Below are 20,685 nucleotides of genomic sequence, written 5' to 3' on the forward strand. Positions count from 1 at the left end.
ACCCAAAAAGTGAGAACTGTTATTATTTTACTATTTTATAAATAAAGTGGAAGCTCACTGACCCCCTTTAGAATAACAAGGTTCTTAAAGTATGTAATATGATTTTGATTTGGGGAGAGACAGCATGATTCTGTAGTTTCTGATTTTTAAACAGCAAGTGAAGTGAAGTTGCTCAGTTGTGTGCGATTCTTTGCGACCCCATGGACTGTGGCCTATCAGGCTCCTCTGTCCATGGGATTTTCCAGGCAAGGGTACTGGAGTGGGTTGCCATTTCCTTCTCCGGGTGCAAAGGATCCCTTTAAATGGACTCTTCCCCCTGTATCTTATTGGTAATAATAACTAATACTTACTGAATGTTTATGCCAAGTACTGTGCCAAGTTTTCTTCGTGAATTATCCTGCTTACAAGAGGTCAGTATTATTATTCCCATACGACTGATAGAGAAACCCGAGGTAAGGAGATACTTGCCTGAGTATCCAAAGCTTGTAATTAGCGCCCTTTAGGCAGACCGTCTGATTCCAGAGCCTGGTTCTTGACCCCCACATCATAGGGGGCAAAGCAGCATTGGTTATGAAGAGTCTGAATTGACATCCAGGCTCCACCACTAGTCACATGACCTTAGGCAAGTGGCTTCTTTGTGCCTCAGTCTCACTGTAAAACCAGATGAAAACACTAAGATTTGAGAGTCTTTGTCTACAAAGCTGCATTTATGAGGTCATGATCAGTTTTCTCGGTTTTGTAACAATCACAGTTTCTCACCAATAGCTCCTACGCGTTGGAGGTCCCAGTGCACAGGGTCCACACTTCACATCTCTTGGCTGACTGTTAGCTCCCCAGTGAAGGGAATCTGCTCTAGTCTTAGGCTTTCAAAGCCATCAAGATTGCCTTTGAGTCCTAAATTTATATCTCTAGCCCAGATTTCTTCCTGAACTTTATACATGTATTCAACCTCCTACTCGATGTCTCCACCCAGCTGTCACCTACGTTTCCCAGTCCTGACGCGTCCAGCCTGTTCCTCCTGCCATCTTAGTAAATGGCACCTCTGTTTTTCTAGTGGCACAGGCCAAAAATACTGGAGTCATTCTTGACTCCTCTTTTTTCCCCCTCATTCCACACACCCACCAGCATCTATTGGTTCCATCTTTCTAGAATCTGATCTGATTACTTCATTCAAGCCCTTGTCATTGTTTGGCCTGGATTCTTGCAATGACCTGCTTGCTAAGTGGTTTTTTTAGCACCTTTCCCCTCCCTTCTCCCCATTGATACTCCACCCTGATCTTCCTAAACAATGAGGCAAATCCTGTCTGTTTTCTGCTTATAACCCTTCAGTAGCTTCTTGTATCACTTAAGGTAGCAGTCAGAATCTTTACAGTGGCCCAGAAAGTCCTAGACACTCTGGCCTGGTCACTTCTCTCTTCATTTACCTCACTTCATTTCACTTGAGCCGTACCATCCACCTTGTGGTTCCTTGAACTGGGGAAGCCCACCTTGCCTCCAGGCTTTTGTGCGCACTGCGCCCTGTGTGTGAATCGCTTTCCCCACATGTGTGCATGGCCTGTGTCTTCTTCAGTATCTGCCCTAAGGCCACATTATCTAAGAGTCCCTTCCTAATCTGATGAAAGAGCATCTCTTACCGTGGCCTTCCCCACTCCCCTTACTGTCTTGTATACTGTATATTTATTTGGTTTTTTGTCTTGCCCCCTCCCCACACTGACTGTAAGCTCTCTGGTGGCAGGGGCTTTATTATTGTATCCCTGGGCCTGGAACAGGGCTTAATACATATTAGATGCTCAGTGAGTGTTTGTTAAATACATGCACGAATCAGAACATATGATGCATGAGGTAAAGTAGGGCAACCACATAAAGTATGTGAATCACAACTGGCATTCTAGGAATCCAGAATTCTGAGTTAGCCCAGACACCCGTATCGGAATAGTAACCCCTCAGTACCACTCTTAAGTGACAGTCTCTGAGATGCCATGTTGGGGACATAGTGACGTAATGGAAGAAAGATGGACTTCCAGTCAGAAGCACTGGGTCTGTGTTATGTTAATTAGCAGTTAATTATGTTAATTGGACCATTCCCTGCTAATCTTAGCATTAATTTTCTCATACTTAAAATGGAAATGTGGAATAATAATACAGAGGATTATATGAATAGTAAATGAAGTCATATAAAATTGCTTTGTCAATGATAGACCAATTTCGCAAATATTACTGATTTCATGTTATTATAGCTTTTGTTACTCTGGAGCCTGAGTCATGAGATAATTCTTAAACTCTACTAACTATGTTTAAGAACGTAAACGATTTCTTCTTAAGAATATCAGGATTTTAAAAATTGAAGTGATTCATGTAGCCTTTGTTTTGAATGGTTTTTTATTCTCTAGACGTTTGGAATCTTAGGGACGCTGTAATCAAGTGTTTTATTACATAATAGAATACAGTAAATCCCAATTTTTTGTCAATTAGAATTTTTTTTTTTCTTTCACAGGATACAAATCACTCACTTTGTCTGAGGAATTTAAGCCTTCTGTCCACAGATTCTGAATTTCAAGAAAATTCTAATACAGTAAGTGTACCTGTGAAACAGATGTTATTAAAATAAGTACAAGAATTGAGCCTCCCTTTGGTGGGAAAATTGAGTGAGGCCAGTCTTGGAAGTTTTTCAGATTGAGTTGTGTTCAATTACTAACCACTTAGGGTGTTTTGATTTTGTTTCCTGATAAGAGCTCTCATTGGAGAGGTTGTTCTCTCTGACGCATAGTGCCTTTTGACCCAGATCACTCACTTGATAACCTCTTGCACCAGAAAATAACTTTCTTTGTTTATTTAGCAAATATTTATTGAGTGCCTGCTCCAGATGGGCAGAGTGCTGGTACTGAGCTGGTAGTGGTGAGGAAGTAAGTGTGGTCTGTCCTTGAGTAGCTTAAAATTCATCCACTATAAGGGAGAGCCAGGATTCCAGTTTGCAGACTCCTTAAGCCCTGTCAGTCTGACCTGAGTCAGTGCTTCCCTGTCTTTGCGCACACCGCACAGGGGTTCTGAAGGGGGCCACGTCTTCAGGCCCACTGCTCGGAGACAAACCCTGTGTCTCTTGACCTGCTTGCTTTGGTTCTCTCTGCCATCCCCATGGCTCCATGCTGTGTCTTGCAGACCACTGAATCAATCCTGAGATTGTGCTCCTTCAGGAAGTTCCATGAGCTTTACTGGGTCACTGACACTGGTGGTTAAGTATGCATTTTTGGTTGTTTTTCTCTGGTAAATAAATATAGCTTAGGTTAGATTTTCTGTGAGTATATGCATAATAAATAAGGAGGAATCAATGTGATAGGAGGTATTTGAACAGTCTTTCTACAGTGTAGGCTCTTGGGCTTCACCCAAGCCTACTGAGTCAATCTCCTCTGGGAGAGGTGCCTGACACTGCACAATTTTATATTAGCACACCAGGGCCTGGGTTCTCCTGGTAATGGCAGAATTGCTCTTATCAGACCAGCCCTCCCACAGAAAACAACTGTATATGCTGGGCAAAATATGAAAACAACTACTTGAAGGCACCAGAGAGCAACCCAAACAGGCAGAGGTAACATTTGAACGAAGGGGCCACTTGGAAGATGGCAATGGCACAGGATGGGTCTTCAGGCTTTATGGCTTATCCATCTCAAAGCAAGCCCAGTTGATACCAAACAAGATGGCTCAGGCTCAGTAAATGCTCACTCTTACTGGAGTGACTACCCAGAGGACAGAGTTCAGGGCTACTGCAGCACCTGGAGAGTTGCAGGCAATGACCTGGAAAGGAGGAAACACACAGGTTGAGTCCCAGGTTCTGTGTATGAGCTGTGTCCAAACCTCTAGTTGACCCCTGAACTGTGGGTGTGTGGGGCAGACCCCAAGCAGCCCAGCTGAGGCTAAAGAGCTGGATGAAGATGCCAGCTGCCATCCATTGCAGGGAAGACAGAGTTTGGAGTTTAGAGCATAGCCAAGTCCCTGGAATGTTACAGCAAACAACCAAACACTCTTCCAGGAAGTGTAACAGAATCCTGAGTCTCTGCAGCGTATCATTTGCAAATGTCCAGGGTTATCCAAAATTAGTAAACATCAGACATAGGAGAACATTACCTCTACTCAAGAGAAGAGGTCATTTATGGACTACAGAGACTGACCCCAAAATGAGCCAGATGATAGAATTAGTGGGCAGGCATTTATAAGTAGCTCTTAAAATGCTCAAGCATATTAAGGATTACTTGTAATGATTTAATAAATAGGAACTCTTAGCAGAGAAATAGAAACTATAAAAAAAATGTGCCAAATGGGAATTCTGGAACTGAAAATATATCAAAATTTAAAAATTCACCAAATGGGCTTAACAGCAGACTGGAAATAACAGAAGAAAGAATCAGTTGAATTGAAGAGAGACCAATAGATATTAACCAATCTGAAGGACCCCCCCCCCCCCCCCGCCAAAAAAAAAAGCACTTTGTATGATTGTTTGGCATATTCACATTTCATAGGTGATGCTTTAAGAGTACTGGGCCAAGATTGCCCTCTAAACCACATAGTGTAAGATTTCTGGGTATAATGTCTCCTTAATATCAGAGATCTTGGGAAATGGTTGAGGTATCCACTCTCTGACTGGGACTTGACACATGACTGAGGAGTTTTCTGGAGCCCTGAGGTCACCAGGTAAGGAACCATATGAGGGGACATTGAGTGAAGTCACTCAGTCATGTCCAACTCTTTGTGACCCCATGGACTGTAGCCTACCAAGCTCCTCTGTCCATGGGATTCTCCAGGCAAGAATACTGGAGTGGGTTGCCATTTCCTTCTCCAGGGTATCTTCCCGACCCAGGGATCAAACCCCGGTCTCCCGCATTGTAGGCAGACGCTTTAACCTCTGAGCCACCAGGGAAGCCCCTGAGGGGACATTGAGTACTTGTGAAAAAGGAAAGCTTTTTCTATCCATAATTCACAACAGCAAGAGAGAGGCCTGTTTTTCTCCCTTGGGATCAAATTATATGTTGTGTCCTTGTCCTCCAGCGTTTAGTCTTTCAGACTAAGACCAAAGTTCCTTGAATAGGATGGATTTTGCCTTGCTTGCTTTAAAAGAAATGATAATGAGTTGTTGAAATTAAATGATATATTTTTATGAGATCATCATTTTCCAGGTTCCTGGGCAGCCTGCAGGTTTCTGTGTGTCCTAGGTGTGAATTTGGGCTGAAGCTCTGAGGAGCGGCCCACTGGGCCTTTTGGGCCCTGGGCCTCAGGATCCATCCTGTTCCCAGACAGCTCAGTGTTCTCATGTCTCTGCTCCAGGCCCCAGAGGCTCAACCTGTTCTCTCCTCACTTGGGGCGGTGGTTGCCACTCGCTCTGCCCCCAGGGTTATTGCCCTGAAGCCTGGCAGTGGCTGAGTCAGTCCCGTTGGCACTTACCTTTCTTAATTAAAAAAAAAAACCAACCTTTTTATGGAGGTATAATATACATACAGAAAAGTACACCTGTCATAAATGTACAGCTTGATGAATCATCACAGTTCATCATATTCCTGTAACTGTTGCCGGAGGGAGAGTGTGGGGCACAAGAGGATGGTCACATCTGAGTCCCTGGGACGGCCACCAAGTGTAGGTTCTTGGCTTTGTGCAGGAAAGAATTCAAGAGTGAGCCATAGTAGAGTGAAAGAAGGTCTGTTCAGGGTGGAAACACTCGGTGTACAAGAATGTGGGCCATCTCGGGAGGTAAGAGAGGCCCAAGAGGCAGCAGGGTATGGGGCTGTCAGAATTTATAGGGGTGGGTAATTACATAGGCTAATGAGTAGGAGGAGTATTCCAGCTATCTTGGGGAAAGGGTGGGGATTTCCAGGAATTGGGCCACTGCCCACTGTTTGACCTTTACAGAAGACGACTCATGGCCATTTTGGACCTAGTTGCTTCTAATCACTTTATATTGTGTCCTCGGGCCACGCCACTGGGCTTCCCTGGTGTCTTAGCAGGGAAGAATTCGCCTGGGAATGCAGGAGACACAGGTTCCACCCCTGGGTCAGGAAGATCCTCTGGAGAAGGAAATGGCAACCCACTCCAGTATTCTTGCCTGGGAAATCCCATGGACAGAGGAGCCTGGTGGGCTACAGTCCACGGGGTTGCAAAAGAGTTGGACACAACTGAGCAACTAAACAACAACAGGCCATGCCATTCTTTTAAAGGTTGTGCCCTGCCCCCTTCCTGTAACCAGCACGCAAATCAACAGATAGAACATTCCCAACAACCTAGAAATGGCAACCCACTCCAGTATTCTTGCCTGAAAAATCCCATGGATGGAGAATCCTGGTAGGCTATAGTCCAGGGGGTCGCAAAGAGTCAGACACGACTAAGCGACCTCACTTTCACTTTCAACAACCTAGAAACCCCCATCAGGTCCCTTAAGGATAACCACTTAGGTTATCCTTAGGTCCTGGCTTCTTACTACCTAAGATGAATTTTGCCTGTTTTTATGTTTTCTATAATTCGAATGTGGCCTATACTCATTTGTCCCGGCTTCTTTCTTGCAACATTTTGTTTGAGGAATTAGTCCATTTTGTTGCATATATAGATTATTTGTTCTCATTGTTGAACAGTTACTACACTAAGTGAATATAAGAGTATGTTCTGTCTCCTGCCCTTGGGCATTTGGAAAGTTTCTAGTTAGGAGCCGTTACAGTTGTACTGCTGTGAAAATGTGATTCTTATACATCATCTTCTGAAGTCACACAGACTCATTCCTTTTAAACAGTGTTATTCCTGTAATGATTCACAAACAAGTAGAACAAAAAATAACAGTCATGAAGAAATTGCAAAGCTTGCCGCTTAGTGGTAGTTGTTAGCTCACTATTTTTCAAACTGGGTGGTGCATCTTTATTGGGTTATAAAATAGTGGTTTATAATTAACATTTTGAGGACAGCAATAGAATAGAAAATATAGAAGACATTGCAGATCATAAGGACAGGCTCTGTTGCATAGACTTTTGTTTCAGTTATACACTCATATGCATGTAATATATTTTATAAACTATATATAATATAAATTATTGTATATACCCACTCCTGGAGAAGGGAATGGCACCCCACTCCAATACTCTTGCCTGGAAAATCCCATGGACAGAGGAGCCTGGTAGGCTGCAGTCCACGGGGTCGCTAAGAGTCAGGTACGACTGAGCAACTTCACTTTCACTTTTCACTTTCATGCACTGGAGAAGGAAATGGCAACCCACTCCAGTGTTCTTGCCTGGAGAATCTCAGGGACGGGGGAGTCTGCTGGGCTGCTGTCTATGGGGTCGCACAGAGTCGGACACGACTGAAGCGACTTAGCAGCAGCAGCAGCATATACCCACTCCAGTATTCTTGGCCTTCCCTGGTGGCTCAGATGGTAAAGAATCTGCCTGCAGTGCGGGAGACCTGGGTTCGATCCCTGGTTTGGGAAGATCCCCTGGAGAAGGGAATGGCAACCCACTCCAGTATTCTGGCCTGGAGAATTCCATGGACAGAGGAGCCTGGCAGGCTACAGTCCATGGGGTAGCAGAGAGTTGGACATGACTGAGTGACTTTCACTTTCATAAATTATTATAAATTATATAATTTCCTACTTTGTGTCATGATGAAAAGTTTCAAGGCATTTTCTTGGCCTGTGATTCCTAACTCCCTCTGGACTAGAGGCTGGAAGCCTTACATAGGTTTCTGCCTTCGTGTCACAAAGAACACAAACTTTTTGGCCAGCCCTATATCACACTGGTCGTCAGCTTCACTGAACTTCTTGGAATCTTGCTTTTGTCACTCTTGCTCTACAAAATGCGAAGTGGAGGTGGACCATAGAGAAAAGAATTACTCTTTTTCCCCTTCGCCTAAATAAACTAAAGGGAAGCCTAGAGGTGGTCATTTTATTTGGTGCCTGGCAGGAGTCAAGCCCTCAGGGCACTAGGTGTTTCAGTTTTTCATAGCTTTTCAAAATGCCTCTGACCTTTTCTTAACTGTAAGTTAGAAAGAAAGGACTTGGAATGACAGTGGTGAGGATAAGGCCCTTGTTATTGTCTGTTATTATAAGTTTCTTTTTATTGTTTGATTCACCACCATGTGTACATATTAGAATATTATAGATGTTATATAATAACCTTGAAAGATATTCACAATATATTATTATTATTATTATTACGTGAGAAAAGCAAATTCCAAGTAATAGATATTATACAACACCACTTTTATGTAGGATTTTCTCTTTCAGAGCAGGGATCAGCAAACTTTTTTTTTTTGGTAAAGGGCCAGATAGATAATTTCAGCTTTGTGGCCCATACATTCTCTGCACAACTCCTCAGCTCTGCCATTGCAGTGCAGAAGCTATAGAGATAATTCAAAAGTGAACCAGAATGCCTATTCCAGTACAACTTTATTTGCAGAAACAGGCATTCAGCCAGCAAGTCAGTTTGCCAACTCCTGCCTTAGAGTGTTTGAAGACCCAGCTCTTCAGTGTCTGGGGCTTAGGGGAATAAATGTCACCTTAGGAGAAGAGAAATTATAAACAGGAAGCAGAGCCAAAGATGCTTCTCGTCCTGCCGCTCTGTGCTGTCTCGTGGTGCAGACCTGCTTTTGGATGGCACGCCTCATGCGTTTGTCTCTGTCTCTGACACAGGGCCAGAATCTCAGCACTCTCTCACCAGCAATCATTTTTGGACCAATGTTCCAGAAGTCAGATGATCCGGCAATTCAGGAAGATCCTCAACAGACAGGTTTGTTACACAGACTCTCTTCCTGCTCCGATCTCTGCACTGGGAAGGAGAATTCACACTGTTGACACAGTAGATGTCAAGCAGAGTGATATATTTCAGGTCCTTTGAATGAAGTGTACTTTCATTGAGGGATCAGAGAAGGATGGGCTTTTTAGCTCAATTCCATTTTTTTTCCCCCTGCTTCCCTCATCAAGGGTTTACTTGGGGATCTACTTTTCCTGGACCCTCAAATGAAGAGGGTCCCCTTTTCCAACAGCTTTCGTTGGTTTCAAAAAGTGAGAGGAGTCATGAACACTTCTGATGTGACTCCCCATTCATGAGTGGGCAGAATCCACAAGCCAAACTTCAGATATGTAGATCAAACTGTGTTTGAATGAAAATATGTCCCTGAAGCTTCACAGTAGTTAGAAAGTGTGTTCAGTGGTCATATGCCAAGAAAAGAATATCTAATCTCTTTTCCACAAAAGCCACAGGACACATTTTTTTTTATGGTTAGACCCATATAGGTCTTCACGTTTGGAAAGTGAGGTTGATCGTGAAGCCTGGTACTTTGACCAGAGGGGTCATTACATGAAAAGCAGAGAGCCAGCCTGTCTGCAGTGAAGGAATCGACCCTGACAGACTTCAGCTGTCTTTGGTGTAGCCCATAGAGACTGTGTTTTTGTGGCTTATATAAGGGTTGGAATGTGTGTCTATATTTCTATTTCTTTTTCTTGCCAGCTGCCTTGATTGAAAGTTTTAATGGTGATGCGGAGTCAGTCAGTGATGTTCCGCCATCCACAAGACATTCAGCATCTTTATCTCTTCCACTTATACTGCAGCCTGGCATCTCCGAGCCACCTCAGTCTCTACTACCAGCCTCAGCACCATCCGCTCCTCTGCCTGCTCCCTCCCTAGGAACTGGTTCCCAGCAAGCTGCATTTGGCAACCCCCCTGCTCTCTTACAACCTCCAGAAGTGCCTGTTGCCCACAGCACGCAGTTTGCTGCTAATCATCAAGAGTTTCTTCCGCACCTCCAGGCACCGCAGCCCGTCGTGCCAGGACTCTCTGTTGTTGCTGGGGCCTTGGCGTCAGCAGCGGCAGTGGCCTCAGCCATGGCAGCACCACCCCAACCACAGAGTACTACTGAGCCCCTGCCAGCCATGGTCCAGACTCTGCCCCTGGATGCCAACTCTGTCCTAACTAGTAATCCCACTATAACCATCACCCCGACTCCCAGCACGGCTATCCTGCAGCCCAGCCTAGTCATGGGAGAGCAGAACTTACAGTGGATACTAAATGGTGCCACCAGCACACCGCAAACTCAAGAACAAATTGTAAGTATGATGTGGAAAGGGATCCAGTGGGGTGAAGTATATTTCTGTGACATGTTCTGTGACATGGGTGACATGTTCAGAGGCCTTTACTTCAAAAAAGGAAAACCACTGTCATTTCTCTCCTGAAACACATCATTCTACCAGTCATTTCCCCCATAATCAGTGTAAATCTGGGAATGTTGCATTCAGTACTTATAATAGAGGGCCAGAGAAACAATTTTCAAATTTACCTAGGTATTTCAGCCGCAGTCTGATTCTGTCAACTCCGACAGGATAGCCCAAGAATGATCTCCAAGGCAGAGTCCAGCCTAGGCTGAGGGACTGATGGGACCTCATTAGATGGAAACAGACCGCAGCGGCCACGTCAGAAGTAATCTGTGCTCCCAGAGTCCATCGTAGGGCCATATTCTACCCAAGTTTGTGGTCTCCTTGGCTAAGGAAATGATGTGGTGGTTCAGCTGAGTATATTTTGAGGGCCTGCTCGATACCAGGTACCACACAGGATACTGTTGGAAATCTGGAAAAGTGAAAAGAACATGATTTCTTTTTGATAAAAACTTATATTCTAGTTAAAGAGGCTAAAATGCCTAAAAGAAAGTTAATGCTACCAGTAGATAAAGTGTCAAATAATAAAAATAATGGTAACAAAAAATAACAATGGCTGTGACTTATTGAGCCCTTACTATATGCATGGGCTTCCTATGCTAACTAACTTATTAAAATTGAGGATCTAACGTGCCAGTCATTACCTTAGGTACCGTATTTTTAGATTATACATATTTTTTAGGTTTTATCGAATAGACAGTAAGAACTTCCACACACTTCCTGCTCCCTGCCCACCCCCAGCCTAGTTTCCCTCATTATTGACAACTGATATCAATGTGGTCCTTCTATTGTAAGTGAATTATTATCGATAAATGGTTATTAACATCTCTATATGTTTGTATCTCTAGATGTGTCACTCCCCCTGCTAAGTATTTTAATCAAAACAATCCTAGGAAGTAGATATGATTTTATCAATGGAGAGCTGAGACCCAGAGAAGTTAAGTGATTAGTCCAAGGTCACAAGGCTTATAAATGGCAAAGCCTAGACAGACCAGTCCCAGAATCCATGCTTCTGATTGCTACCTTGTGCTGCCAAATGAGGGGTTCAGAGACTAAAGGCTTGTTGGGTGGCCATACAGGTCAGGTGAGACTTCTTGAGGTGTGAGTAGGAATTATGTGGAGGAGAGGTTGCGCTAAGTAGGAGTAGGTCTGGGTGGATGTATGATGCTATCAAACAAACTGGAAAGGTAGGTTAGCGCTAAATGGTAAGAGCACTCAAACTCCATAAATGGGATGGATGCCAACCACCTCTGGAGGCACCCTAGTTCCAGTTTCAGATGGCCAACATCCCTGGAACGGTCTCTTCAGCATTATGATCCAATCTGCCTCCAGGTAGTTGGGTTTTTTGGTTATTATTATTGTTTTCATTATTTAAAATTATTTTCAGGGGCTTCTCAGGCAGTCCAGTGGTGAAGGCTCTGCACTTTCACCGCAAAGGGCAGCCAAGCCCTGCTTGGGGAACTAAGATCCCGCAGGCTACACGACACGGCCAAAACAAAAATTTTTTTCCCATTATTTTTACTGTTCTTATATTTGCTGATGGCTGTATACAGAAAATGATCCTACTATCTCATATATGATAATGGCATTTTTTCTTTTTTCTTCTAGTTTTATTGAGATATGATTGATAGAGTATAAGTTTGAGGCATACAGCATAATACTTTGCCACAAGTTTAGTGAGCATCCATCATCACGTGATAGATACAAAATTAAAGATACAGAAAAAAATGTTTGTGTGTGAGAACTTTCAGGATTGACTGTTTAGAGAGCTTTCCTGTGTAACCTATAGCCGTGTTAATCTGCTAATCGTGTCCATCACATGGTGCGCTGTGCCCCTAGTACTTTATCTCCTAACTGGAGGTCTGGCTCTGCCGCTGCTTTCATCCAATTCCCCCTCTCCCCTCCCCACCCCTGCCTCCTGTAAGCACAAACTGATCTTTCAGTGAGTCTGTTTGCTTGTTTTGAAGTACCACAGACCTGCCTCTGTTCCTGTTAAGACAACATAGTGATATTTCTGTACATTTCAAAATGATCACCATGATAAGTAGTCACCATATGTGACACCACGACATATGTCACCATCCAGAGATTTACATACTTATTGACTATATCCCCCACACTGTACATTTCATACCCATGACGCATGTGTTTTGCAAGCGGACTTTCATAGTTCTTAACCTCCCTCGCCTGTTTCTCTCCTCCCCTCTGGCAGCCACATGCCTCCTCTTTCCGGGTCTGTGCTGCCCTGGGGAACCGCATGGAGCAGCTGCTGCTTTTTCCATCCAGCTCGTTTCCGTGTGGGCTTCCCCGGTGGCTCAGACAGTAGAGAATCCGCCTCAGTGTGGGAGACCTGGATTCAGTCCCTGGGTCGGGAAGATCCCCGGCAGGAGGGCATGGCAGCCCACTCCAGTATTCTTGCCTGGAGAATCCCCATGGACAGAGGCTGCAGTCCGTAGGGTCGCAGAGAGTCGGCCATGACTGAAGTGACTAAGCACGTGCACATTTTCATGTATTTGTATGTGAGTCTCATCCTCCATGATTGTTTTATAATGTCTCCCCTATGACTTAGCCAGAAGCGTTCATATTCCTCCTAGACTCATCCCAGAGGCACTTTTATTTTCCTTAAAAGGACGAAAGATAAAGCCCTTTTTAATATGACTTGGAGAAAGCAAAAACCCTATAGCCAGTTGAATAAGAAGTGTACTAAAGTGAGGGGTGATTTCTGGGCACAACTTGATGGTCCTACTTAGTAATCATATATACAGCTAGTGTTTGCTGAATCCCCATGGTGTGCCCCAGGCTTCACATGCATCATCTCATTTCATCCTTTTGGGGCCCTTGGGAGAGTCTTTGGATTGTCGTCCCAGTTTTTACAGGTGAGGAAACCAAGACTAAGAGGTTAAATTACTTGCCTGACATCAACAACTAGTAAGTGACCAAGCCTGAACTTGAATCCCGGTGTGGCTAAGTCCAGGGCCCCCCCTTGGGCACCACCCTGTGCAGCTTACACCACACTGCCCAGGGCCTTCATAGGTCTTCTGCCTGTGAGAGGACGTCTTGGCCTTTCCTTAGCCTGCAGCTTAGTCCTCAAGGGGTAAAAAGAACTTTGGGAGTCAGCAGGGAGTAGAGAGCTTAGAGGGGAAGCTAGCCCTCGGGCTCCCCCTGAGAAGACCGTCCACTTGAGAAAAGCAACCTTGGAGGAGCCTTTGTGCACATAGAAACTACTGGAATTAAGCAGCTGGGAGACAGCCAAGAAGCAGGGGACAAAAACGGCTATATTGTTAGCACTGAATGTCCAGCAGTGTGGTGACCTCATGTCAGAGCACAAACAAAACATCGCTCAGGGCAAAAATCCCTAAACACTGAGGGTTTTCTGTCCTCTTGGATGACTGTTACAGTTGGGGAGGCGTCATGTCCTTGGGGATCTATCATATTTGAGTAGCCATAAATGTGATTTTTTTTCCCCCAGCAGCAAGCATCTAAAGTTGAGAAGGTGTTTTTTACCACTGCAGTACCAGTAGCCAGTAGCACAGGTATGTAATTCTGTGTTAGCTTTAAATGGAAGTCAACTCTCTGGGCCCCCTGAGGCACAGTTAGTTAATCTTGCTTTGCCCTGGATTTTAATTTTTTTTTTTAATTAAATTTATCGTGTATTATTTTTCTATTAGAATATTTCATATTCTTACAGCTATTGAAAGTTACTGCACTTACAGCATAAATACCACATTTAACATTCTTTAACTAGTAATGGTTCTTTCCCTTTTACATGTAGTCTTTAATGTAGCCAGAAAAAAGTCTGAATCACAGTTAATGCTAAAGAGAGAAGTTATTAATTCACTGGACTCTTTTCTAATTACAGTAATGAAGAAATAGCATCTGGGTCAGAAACTCCTATAAAGCTAAAGGGTCCTATTTCTCAAACACTTTATTTTATACATTAAAAAACTCAGTCCCTGAAAGATGAAACGAGTCCCCCAAAGGCATCAGTGAGTTTGTGGCAGAGCCAAAGCACTAGTTCAGACAGGCCTCGCCCCCCACCTGTTCTCTTGCCCCGTGGTCTCTAGCTCTTTTGAGACACATGAAGCCTGTCTGAATTCAGAGTGTGCTTGTGTGCAACAGACATATGCAAGAGAGAAGGAAGTGTGCACAAGTGTGTCAGAGACCATGGCTGCAAAGTTGAGCAGGATGTCCTAAAGGAGGTCAGAGCCTCTGGGGCAGGCAGGGCTAAATGGTACAGTGTGGACTGGCTCTTAATGCCCTTGGGCCAGCCCTAAGGTATAAGCCTGCTGCAAACACTGCCTGGAAGCACTGGGAGAGGAGGGGAATGAACTCAGAGATGAGTTAAGTTCTCCAGAAGAATTGAGGCAGGACGAGCTCTTGAGCCCAGAGCTTTGAGGAACGTGCAGAGAGAGAGAGGCATCCACTGGGGCTGGTATGGCGGGTGCCTGGGAGAGTGGCCAGAGATGAAGCTAGGAGAATAGTGTGCATTTAGATGGTGTGTGGCTTTTCTGTTGTGGAGGGGATGGGGAGTGTCAGAGGCTTCTTACTTGAGGAAGAACGCGGTCCAGTTTAAAGCAGAACAAAACCCGGAGCGTGGCATCCAAGCCCTCCCTTCCCTCTGCCTCCACGGGGCTCCGCTAGTCTCACACCCTCCTGCCCTGCCCTTGCCCCGTGGCTCCGTGAAGAGCAGTCTCTCTCGCCTCTCTCGCAGGGAGCGCGGTTCAGCAGATCGGCCTCAGTGTTCCTGTGATCATCATCAAACAAGAGGAGGCCTGTCAGTGTCAGTGCGCGTGCCGGGACTCTGCCAAGGAGCGGGCGGCCAGCAGGAGGAAGGGCTGTCCTTCCCCGCCCCCTCCCACGCTGAGCGCCCAGCCTCCTGACGGGCCCAGCCTGAAGCTGCCCCCACAGACTTTCTCCCCACCCCCGATCCCCCTGTCCTCCTCGTCCGCTGCTGCCCCTCCCTGTGAGCAAAGCAGACAGGCGGTGACTCCTTCAGACCCGCAGACAGAGCCGCTCCGTGCCATAGATATGTCAGAGTTTCTGTCCCTCCAGAGCCTGGACACCACTTCCAATCTGATTCCCATTGAAGCACTACTGCAGGAGGAGGAAGAGATGGGCCTGACCAGCAGCTTCTCCAAGTGAAAGGCCCGCTTGTGCTCCCCTCCTGGAACAGGCTGAGCAGGAAGCAGGAGGTGTGTGATGCCTGACATCGTGGGGGTCAGCAATTTGAAGGATGAAGAAATCTACTGTTTGAAATCCTCACCTTTCAGACGTATTTTCTTTATTCCTATCCCAGGAGCATCCATTTTTAATGAACTGATCTTTGGAAAAAACAAAACAAAAACACAAAAAAAAGCTAAGTTATAAATGAACTGTTTGGCTGCACTGTATGTCACTTTTGCTTATTGTCATGTGAACTTGGAAATTAAGGTTACTCGTATGCATAAAAATTCTAAATGAAAGGGTGTGGTTTCCATCAATCTGATGCTGCCCATCACCTGCACTGGGGTCTTTGTAGTCTGGGCAGTGGAGTTCAGTGTGTTGGATGTTGCGGTGCCCTGTGTGTTTTTGAGGCTGAAGCTTGCTTGCGAGGCCAGACCCTCACTCCATCCAAGAGGCAAGTGGCAAACGCAGGTCAGACGGCTGTGAGCTGGACAGGGACCGGGCGAGGTGGTTTTGTGGTCTGTGGTTGGTGATGGTGGAGTTGAGGGTGACCATGGCTGATGTCACCCTGCAGCCAGCGGCATCACAAACGGGGATCCAAAATCCTGGTCCGAGGCTGTGGGGACTGTCCGCTTCCGCGGGAGCCCTAGGCAAGTTGTTGACTGCTCTCTGTCCGCGACACCTGTGCAGAGCAGGCTCTATCAACGTGATCATACTCTTTGCTCTGGGTTCTCTCTTCTCTCTGTCTCTGCGGGTTGCCAGGGCTTGCAGATCACAGTGATGAATTTTTCTTGGGGAACATCCCTGTTTTGTCCAGAGTGGACATGTGGTTTATGGCCAGATGGCTGGTGGTCTGCCTTCCCGGAATGGTATCTTCTTCCTCGGAGGAGAAGAGCCGCATTTTGCTGATCAGGAGAAGGTGCGGCTTGATGGGAGTGATGTTTGGTGGCATGTCATCGGCAGGCCAGGTATCCTGGTTCTGGGTTCCAGCCAGGTTTTTGGTTGCCCCTCCGCCCCCAGTCTCTGCCTTTCACCCCTCTGGATTTTGCATACAGCCTAGTACAGTGCAAAGAAGGATGTGACTTGCTCGGCTTAGTCATATGATTTCTAAACAAAAAAAAAAGAAAAAAAAAAAAACACAAAGCGATGATCTTCTACTCAGGGTAAAACAAAAAATTCCCCTTCCACCAAAAAGCCTGAAATGTTGCAATAAGTTATCTCATTTGGAATGTTTCATTAAGTTGTGTTATAGGGAAAAAAAATTTTTTTATTTGTGTGTAGAATTATATCCATCTCTCTGCCTTTGGCTCCGAGTCAGTCATTGCCTCTTAAAATATAAAATACAATCCACACTAAAATGGAAAGTTTCTCTTAACTGGCTATATTAATGTAGTCACCAGTGCTCCCCACACTCACTGAACTCAGAAACTAGGTACGGCCCAAGGTCTAACGAGGTCTCTGCCTCCCAAGGGCCTTGTCCCTGCCTTGCGCGAGAAGCAGGATGCCACACACAGGGCTGCCCTACTGAGTCAACGACGTCGGGCAGAAAGCAGCTATAATTTTGCCTTCCTTTTTCACTCCCTAAGGTGACGAGATCTGCATTTGTCACTGTCCTGTCCCTGCACCATTTCTCAGGGCCAGCCAAGACAGTATCTAGAGTAATCATTTACCTGGGAGCCGGGGGCCCTCCCTTTAACAGGATGTTCAGGGACAGATTCGGATGAGAGGGCAGAGGTGGTACCTGTGACTGCCGAAGAGAAGTGGGCTTAACTACAAGCAGCTGGTGGTGTCTCTCTCCTGGAGTCTAGTCAGGAGAATCCGTTTCTTTTTTGACCCTCTGCATTCTCCTGTCCAAGAGGCTGGTGGGTTCTGGGTGACCAATGACCTCAGCAGAAGTTGATAAGGCAGGAGGAGCCTTGTGTTACCACAGTGGGTTCGTCTCCCTGGAAAAATAGCTGCTGAATATGGGTTGTCCTTGGCTGTCGCTAGGCCTTGAGCTCATGGGAAGCTTTGCGGTAGGTCCCTGGCTGTTTTCTCCACACCTTCTGAGAGAGAGCAGCATGGTAGGGTCCCAAGTGACCTCCCCCTGCGCCCACCCTAGGCTCACCTGAGATGTGGCTCCTGGGAGCTGAGGTGGAAAACAGGAGCCCGGTGAAGGCCGTCGGAAGTGCCCGTGGTTGAAATATTGCTTCCCCACTGCTGCGCTTGTGTTGGGTCTGCTCAGGTCAGTGACTTTTCTGCTCTCCTAAGGTTGAGGGTGATAAAGAAGCCGAGTTTTAGGCTGACAGATTTTTCTAGTTGAAGTATCTGCCTTTTGAGGGTGACCAGAGATTACAGGGGGGCCTTTGAAAACATCAGGGATGTGCTTAAAATGCTAGTGAGTGTTTGTGAAGAGCAGGTCTACTCCACAGGGTAGGCAGTCTCTTAGTTCCTTCCTCTTCTGGCACTCTTCCCCGCCCTACCCCACTTCTGTCAGCCTGGTCTCTAGTGCCAAAGGCCTTGGAGAAGAGAGGGCCACTGAAAATGGAGCCATAAAGAGCCTTCATGAAGAGTGGTTTTCAAACCCAGGAACGATCCTAGGGTGAAGCTAGGGAAGGTGTGCAGACTTCCAGCAGGTAAAATCATGCCTTTTTTCTTCCCATGGTAACCTTAATCATATTCCCCTGTAGACTGAGACTTCCGGCTCCCACTGGCATCTCCAGTTAGACTGCCCCTTTACAGGGTGCTAGTCAGCCTGGGGAATTTGGAGGTTTGTGGGCTTGGCAGGTGGCCACAAACTTTGGCCAGTACCACCAAATTGCCTTAGTGAATTTGGCCCTTCCCAGGTAGGTGAGGGAGGCATTGAGGGAAAGTGGCCCTACCTTTCCTGGCAGTTTGGCCAGCCTCACGGGGGCATCAGTAGTTTGATGACAGGAATTGGTGTCACTCATTGAATCCCACCCCGCCCCACCCCACCCCACCCCCCTTTAGAAGGAGATCATGGTACAAAGCCCAGGAGGGGCCTTAAGGTGTGAAGACTGCTCTGGATAGAAGCAAGGAACTTCTTTCCACCGTTTCTGGAGAGTTAATAGACTGGAGAGTTTTACTTTCAGGGTCAAGGCAGCAGACTGACGGGGATAATGGGCGGGTGGGTTTTTCTGACAGATTTTGTATAATGCTGAATGTGTCCAAAGGGACGGGTTTGCAGAACCTCATATTGGTATATTAAAGAAATAATTTTTAAAAAAAGCACTTTAGGTTATTTTATCTTTAACTCAATTGCTGCAATTTCTTTTGTGTGTGTATATATATATACATATATATACTTTCCACAAAGTTTTATTTTTTGCTCAGAAAAAAAGTTAAATTGAGGTGTGACAAGAAAAGCACTTACCTTGGTGCAATATGTGTAGCTTGACGGTCGTTGTCCCATGTGACCCTGGCCTGGCCGCGTTTTTCCATTCTATCAGCCCTGTGCTATGAGGCTGTCCATAGGGAAACACTATTATGCATTCTCAGCAACTGCTCAATCTATGCAAGCCTTCCCTGTGTGCCCAAGGGCACCCCCTCAGGCTCTCTGAAGAACTGCTGCGGGTCCTGTTTTTTCTGCTGACTGTTGAGGCCCTTTTTCATCACTTCTGCTTGGCTCTTTGCCATCTTTCCCCCCTTCACCATTACACAGTGATGCCTGAAAGGAAGAAACCGGTTGTTCCTAGGTAGACACCTGGCACTTTCTAGACTTTTACATTTGTAATCAGGTCCATTGTCCTTAATCTAAAGACTTCTCCAGAGTCACTGAAATCATGGATTTGTGGAACTGCAACAATATTGCTAATGAGTTTACAGTTTTCCTACACCACCAATCAGAAATATGTTTGGGGAAGGTGGTGGGGGTCACGGGTACAACCCGCCATCCTGTCGGCTCTTTAAGCAAAAGCCTCCAGCCCTCATTGAATCCAGTAAACAAAGCTGTTAATAATCTGCTTTATGAACTTTCTTCCTTCCATCTCACTCCTCTCCCCCTCCCATTTTATCTTCAGTTTTCAGGCTACTAACGAATAGAGAAGTTTTAAAACATACTTCAGCCAAAGCAGAAAGATTTCCATAGGTCATATGCAAATAGTTCTGCTATGACATAGATCAGAAATTGACCATTCCTAAATATTGGGGAGGGGAGAGGCAACAAAACTGAACTAAGCATATTTCTGATTGGTCATCAGTTTAGCCTCTTTTCTCTTGCATATGTTGGGAGGCAAGAGAAGGGGTCCCATTTTCTTCTCACACCTTTTGGGGAAGCTGATGATCACTGTTTGGGCATTTCTGTTACTCCTGTTCAAGAGAGGGCTTCTCAGTCTGCACTGAAAAATGCAAATTAAACTGGATCTTTATGTCAATGTGTACATAGTACAAGCTTTTTTTACTGGAAGCAAAGTTTAAAACCACACACTGCCCTTTTGGTGGTGTGCTTGCTGGGCCCCAAATTGGGTGATGATGTCATGTCACTTTCTCAGCTCAATGCAGTTTCTACTCTTTTTCTTACGGGGAAATTTTTCATAAAATCTTTTCTTCACCAAACCCAGGGGTGTTTTCTGCAATATCCTTGTTATCCTCATAGTGGTGCCAAGTCCAAGAGGCCTCTCTTGCCCTTTCCCCCTGTGTCCTCAGGCCTCCCCAGGGCACTGTTTGACTCAACAGTCTACATCCTTTGTTGTGTTTTGGAGAATATGGGGGTGGGAGGTCGGAGTTCAAGGTGGCTGCTCTCTTTCCCTGTAAACTCCTAGTCCCTGTTTGGGGAAGGTGGCTGGAAACAGGGTTTTGCTGAATCTCTGGCTCAGATTTTCTGGCCAGGAGAGGCAAGACCCACGACAACCTTTTTTTGACACACACTAGTCATTGGCCAGAGGTCTTGGTTGAAAGTTCTTTAAAATCCCAAATAGTTTTATTTGGATTATGTAAAAGCCTACCAAATTTATTTGTGAAACATGGGAACAACGGACTTCCACTGAGCGATATGAAAACGTTACAGGTTCAGTACTTCCAAAGGAAGAAACCTCTAAACCCAAAAAAGAATAAATATGAATTTGTATTTTTGAAGAATGTGAAATAATGGTGTTTGCTTAATTGCTCATTTTGTATAAACTTAATATTGTACTTTAAAATATCTGCTAAGAAGTGAAAATTTAACTTTTTGGAATTGAAAAAAGCAATATTAAATACTAATGAATCCTAATTAAATGCTTATTTAAATCTGGTAGTATCTGTGGCGTTTCTTCCCAACCCTACCCATGGCTGACAGTTTTCAACCACTTCCCCCCTCCCCAGTCATCAGAGTCTTTAGAGAGGGGACAGAAAGGAAAGGTCGGTCACCAGGAGAG

At 45.4% G+C, this 20,685-nt stretch overlaps 1 protein-coding gene across 2 annotated transcripts in view; it reads left to right on the forward strand.

Moving 5' to 3' along the window:
• Nucleotides 1-15,630, forward strand: part of MTF1 (metal regulatory transcription factor 1) — a 37,579-nt gene extending 21,949 nt beyond the window's left edge. The window contains exons 7-11 of one of the 2 annotated variants that reach the window (XM_061122338.1): nucleotides 2,495-2,572; nucleotides 8,651-8,747; nucleotides 9,468-10,063; nucleotides 13,638-13,701; nucleotides 14,880-15,630. In XM_061122338.1, the coding sequence (XP_060978321.1) occupies nucleotides 2,495-2,572; nucleotides 8,651-8,747; nucleotides 9,468-10,063; nucleotides 13,638-13,701; nucleotides 14,880-15,310 (1,266 nt within the window). In that variant the 3' untranslated portion in view covers nucleotides 15,311-15,630. The remainder of the gene's footprint in view (nucleotides 1-2,494; nucleotides 2,573-8,650; nucleotides 8,748-9,467; nucleotides 10,064-13,637; nucleotides 13,702-14,879) is intronic. The other variant, XM_061122339.1, reaches the window with a different exon arrangement.
• The last annotated feature ends 5,055 nt before the right edge of the window (nucleotides 15,631-20,685 follow it).

This window comes from Dama dama, chromosome 20, assembly GCF_033118175.1.
Source record: "Dama dama isolate Ldn47 chromosome 20, ASM3311817v1, whole genome shotgun sequence".
Lineage (NCBI taxonomy): Eukaryota > Metazoa > Chordata > Mammalia > Artiodactyla > Cervidae > Dama > Dama dama.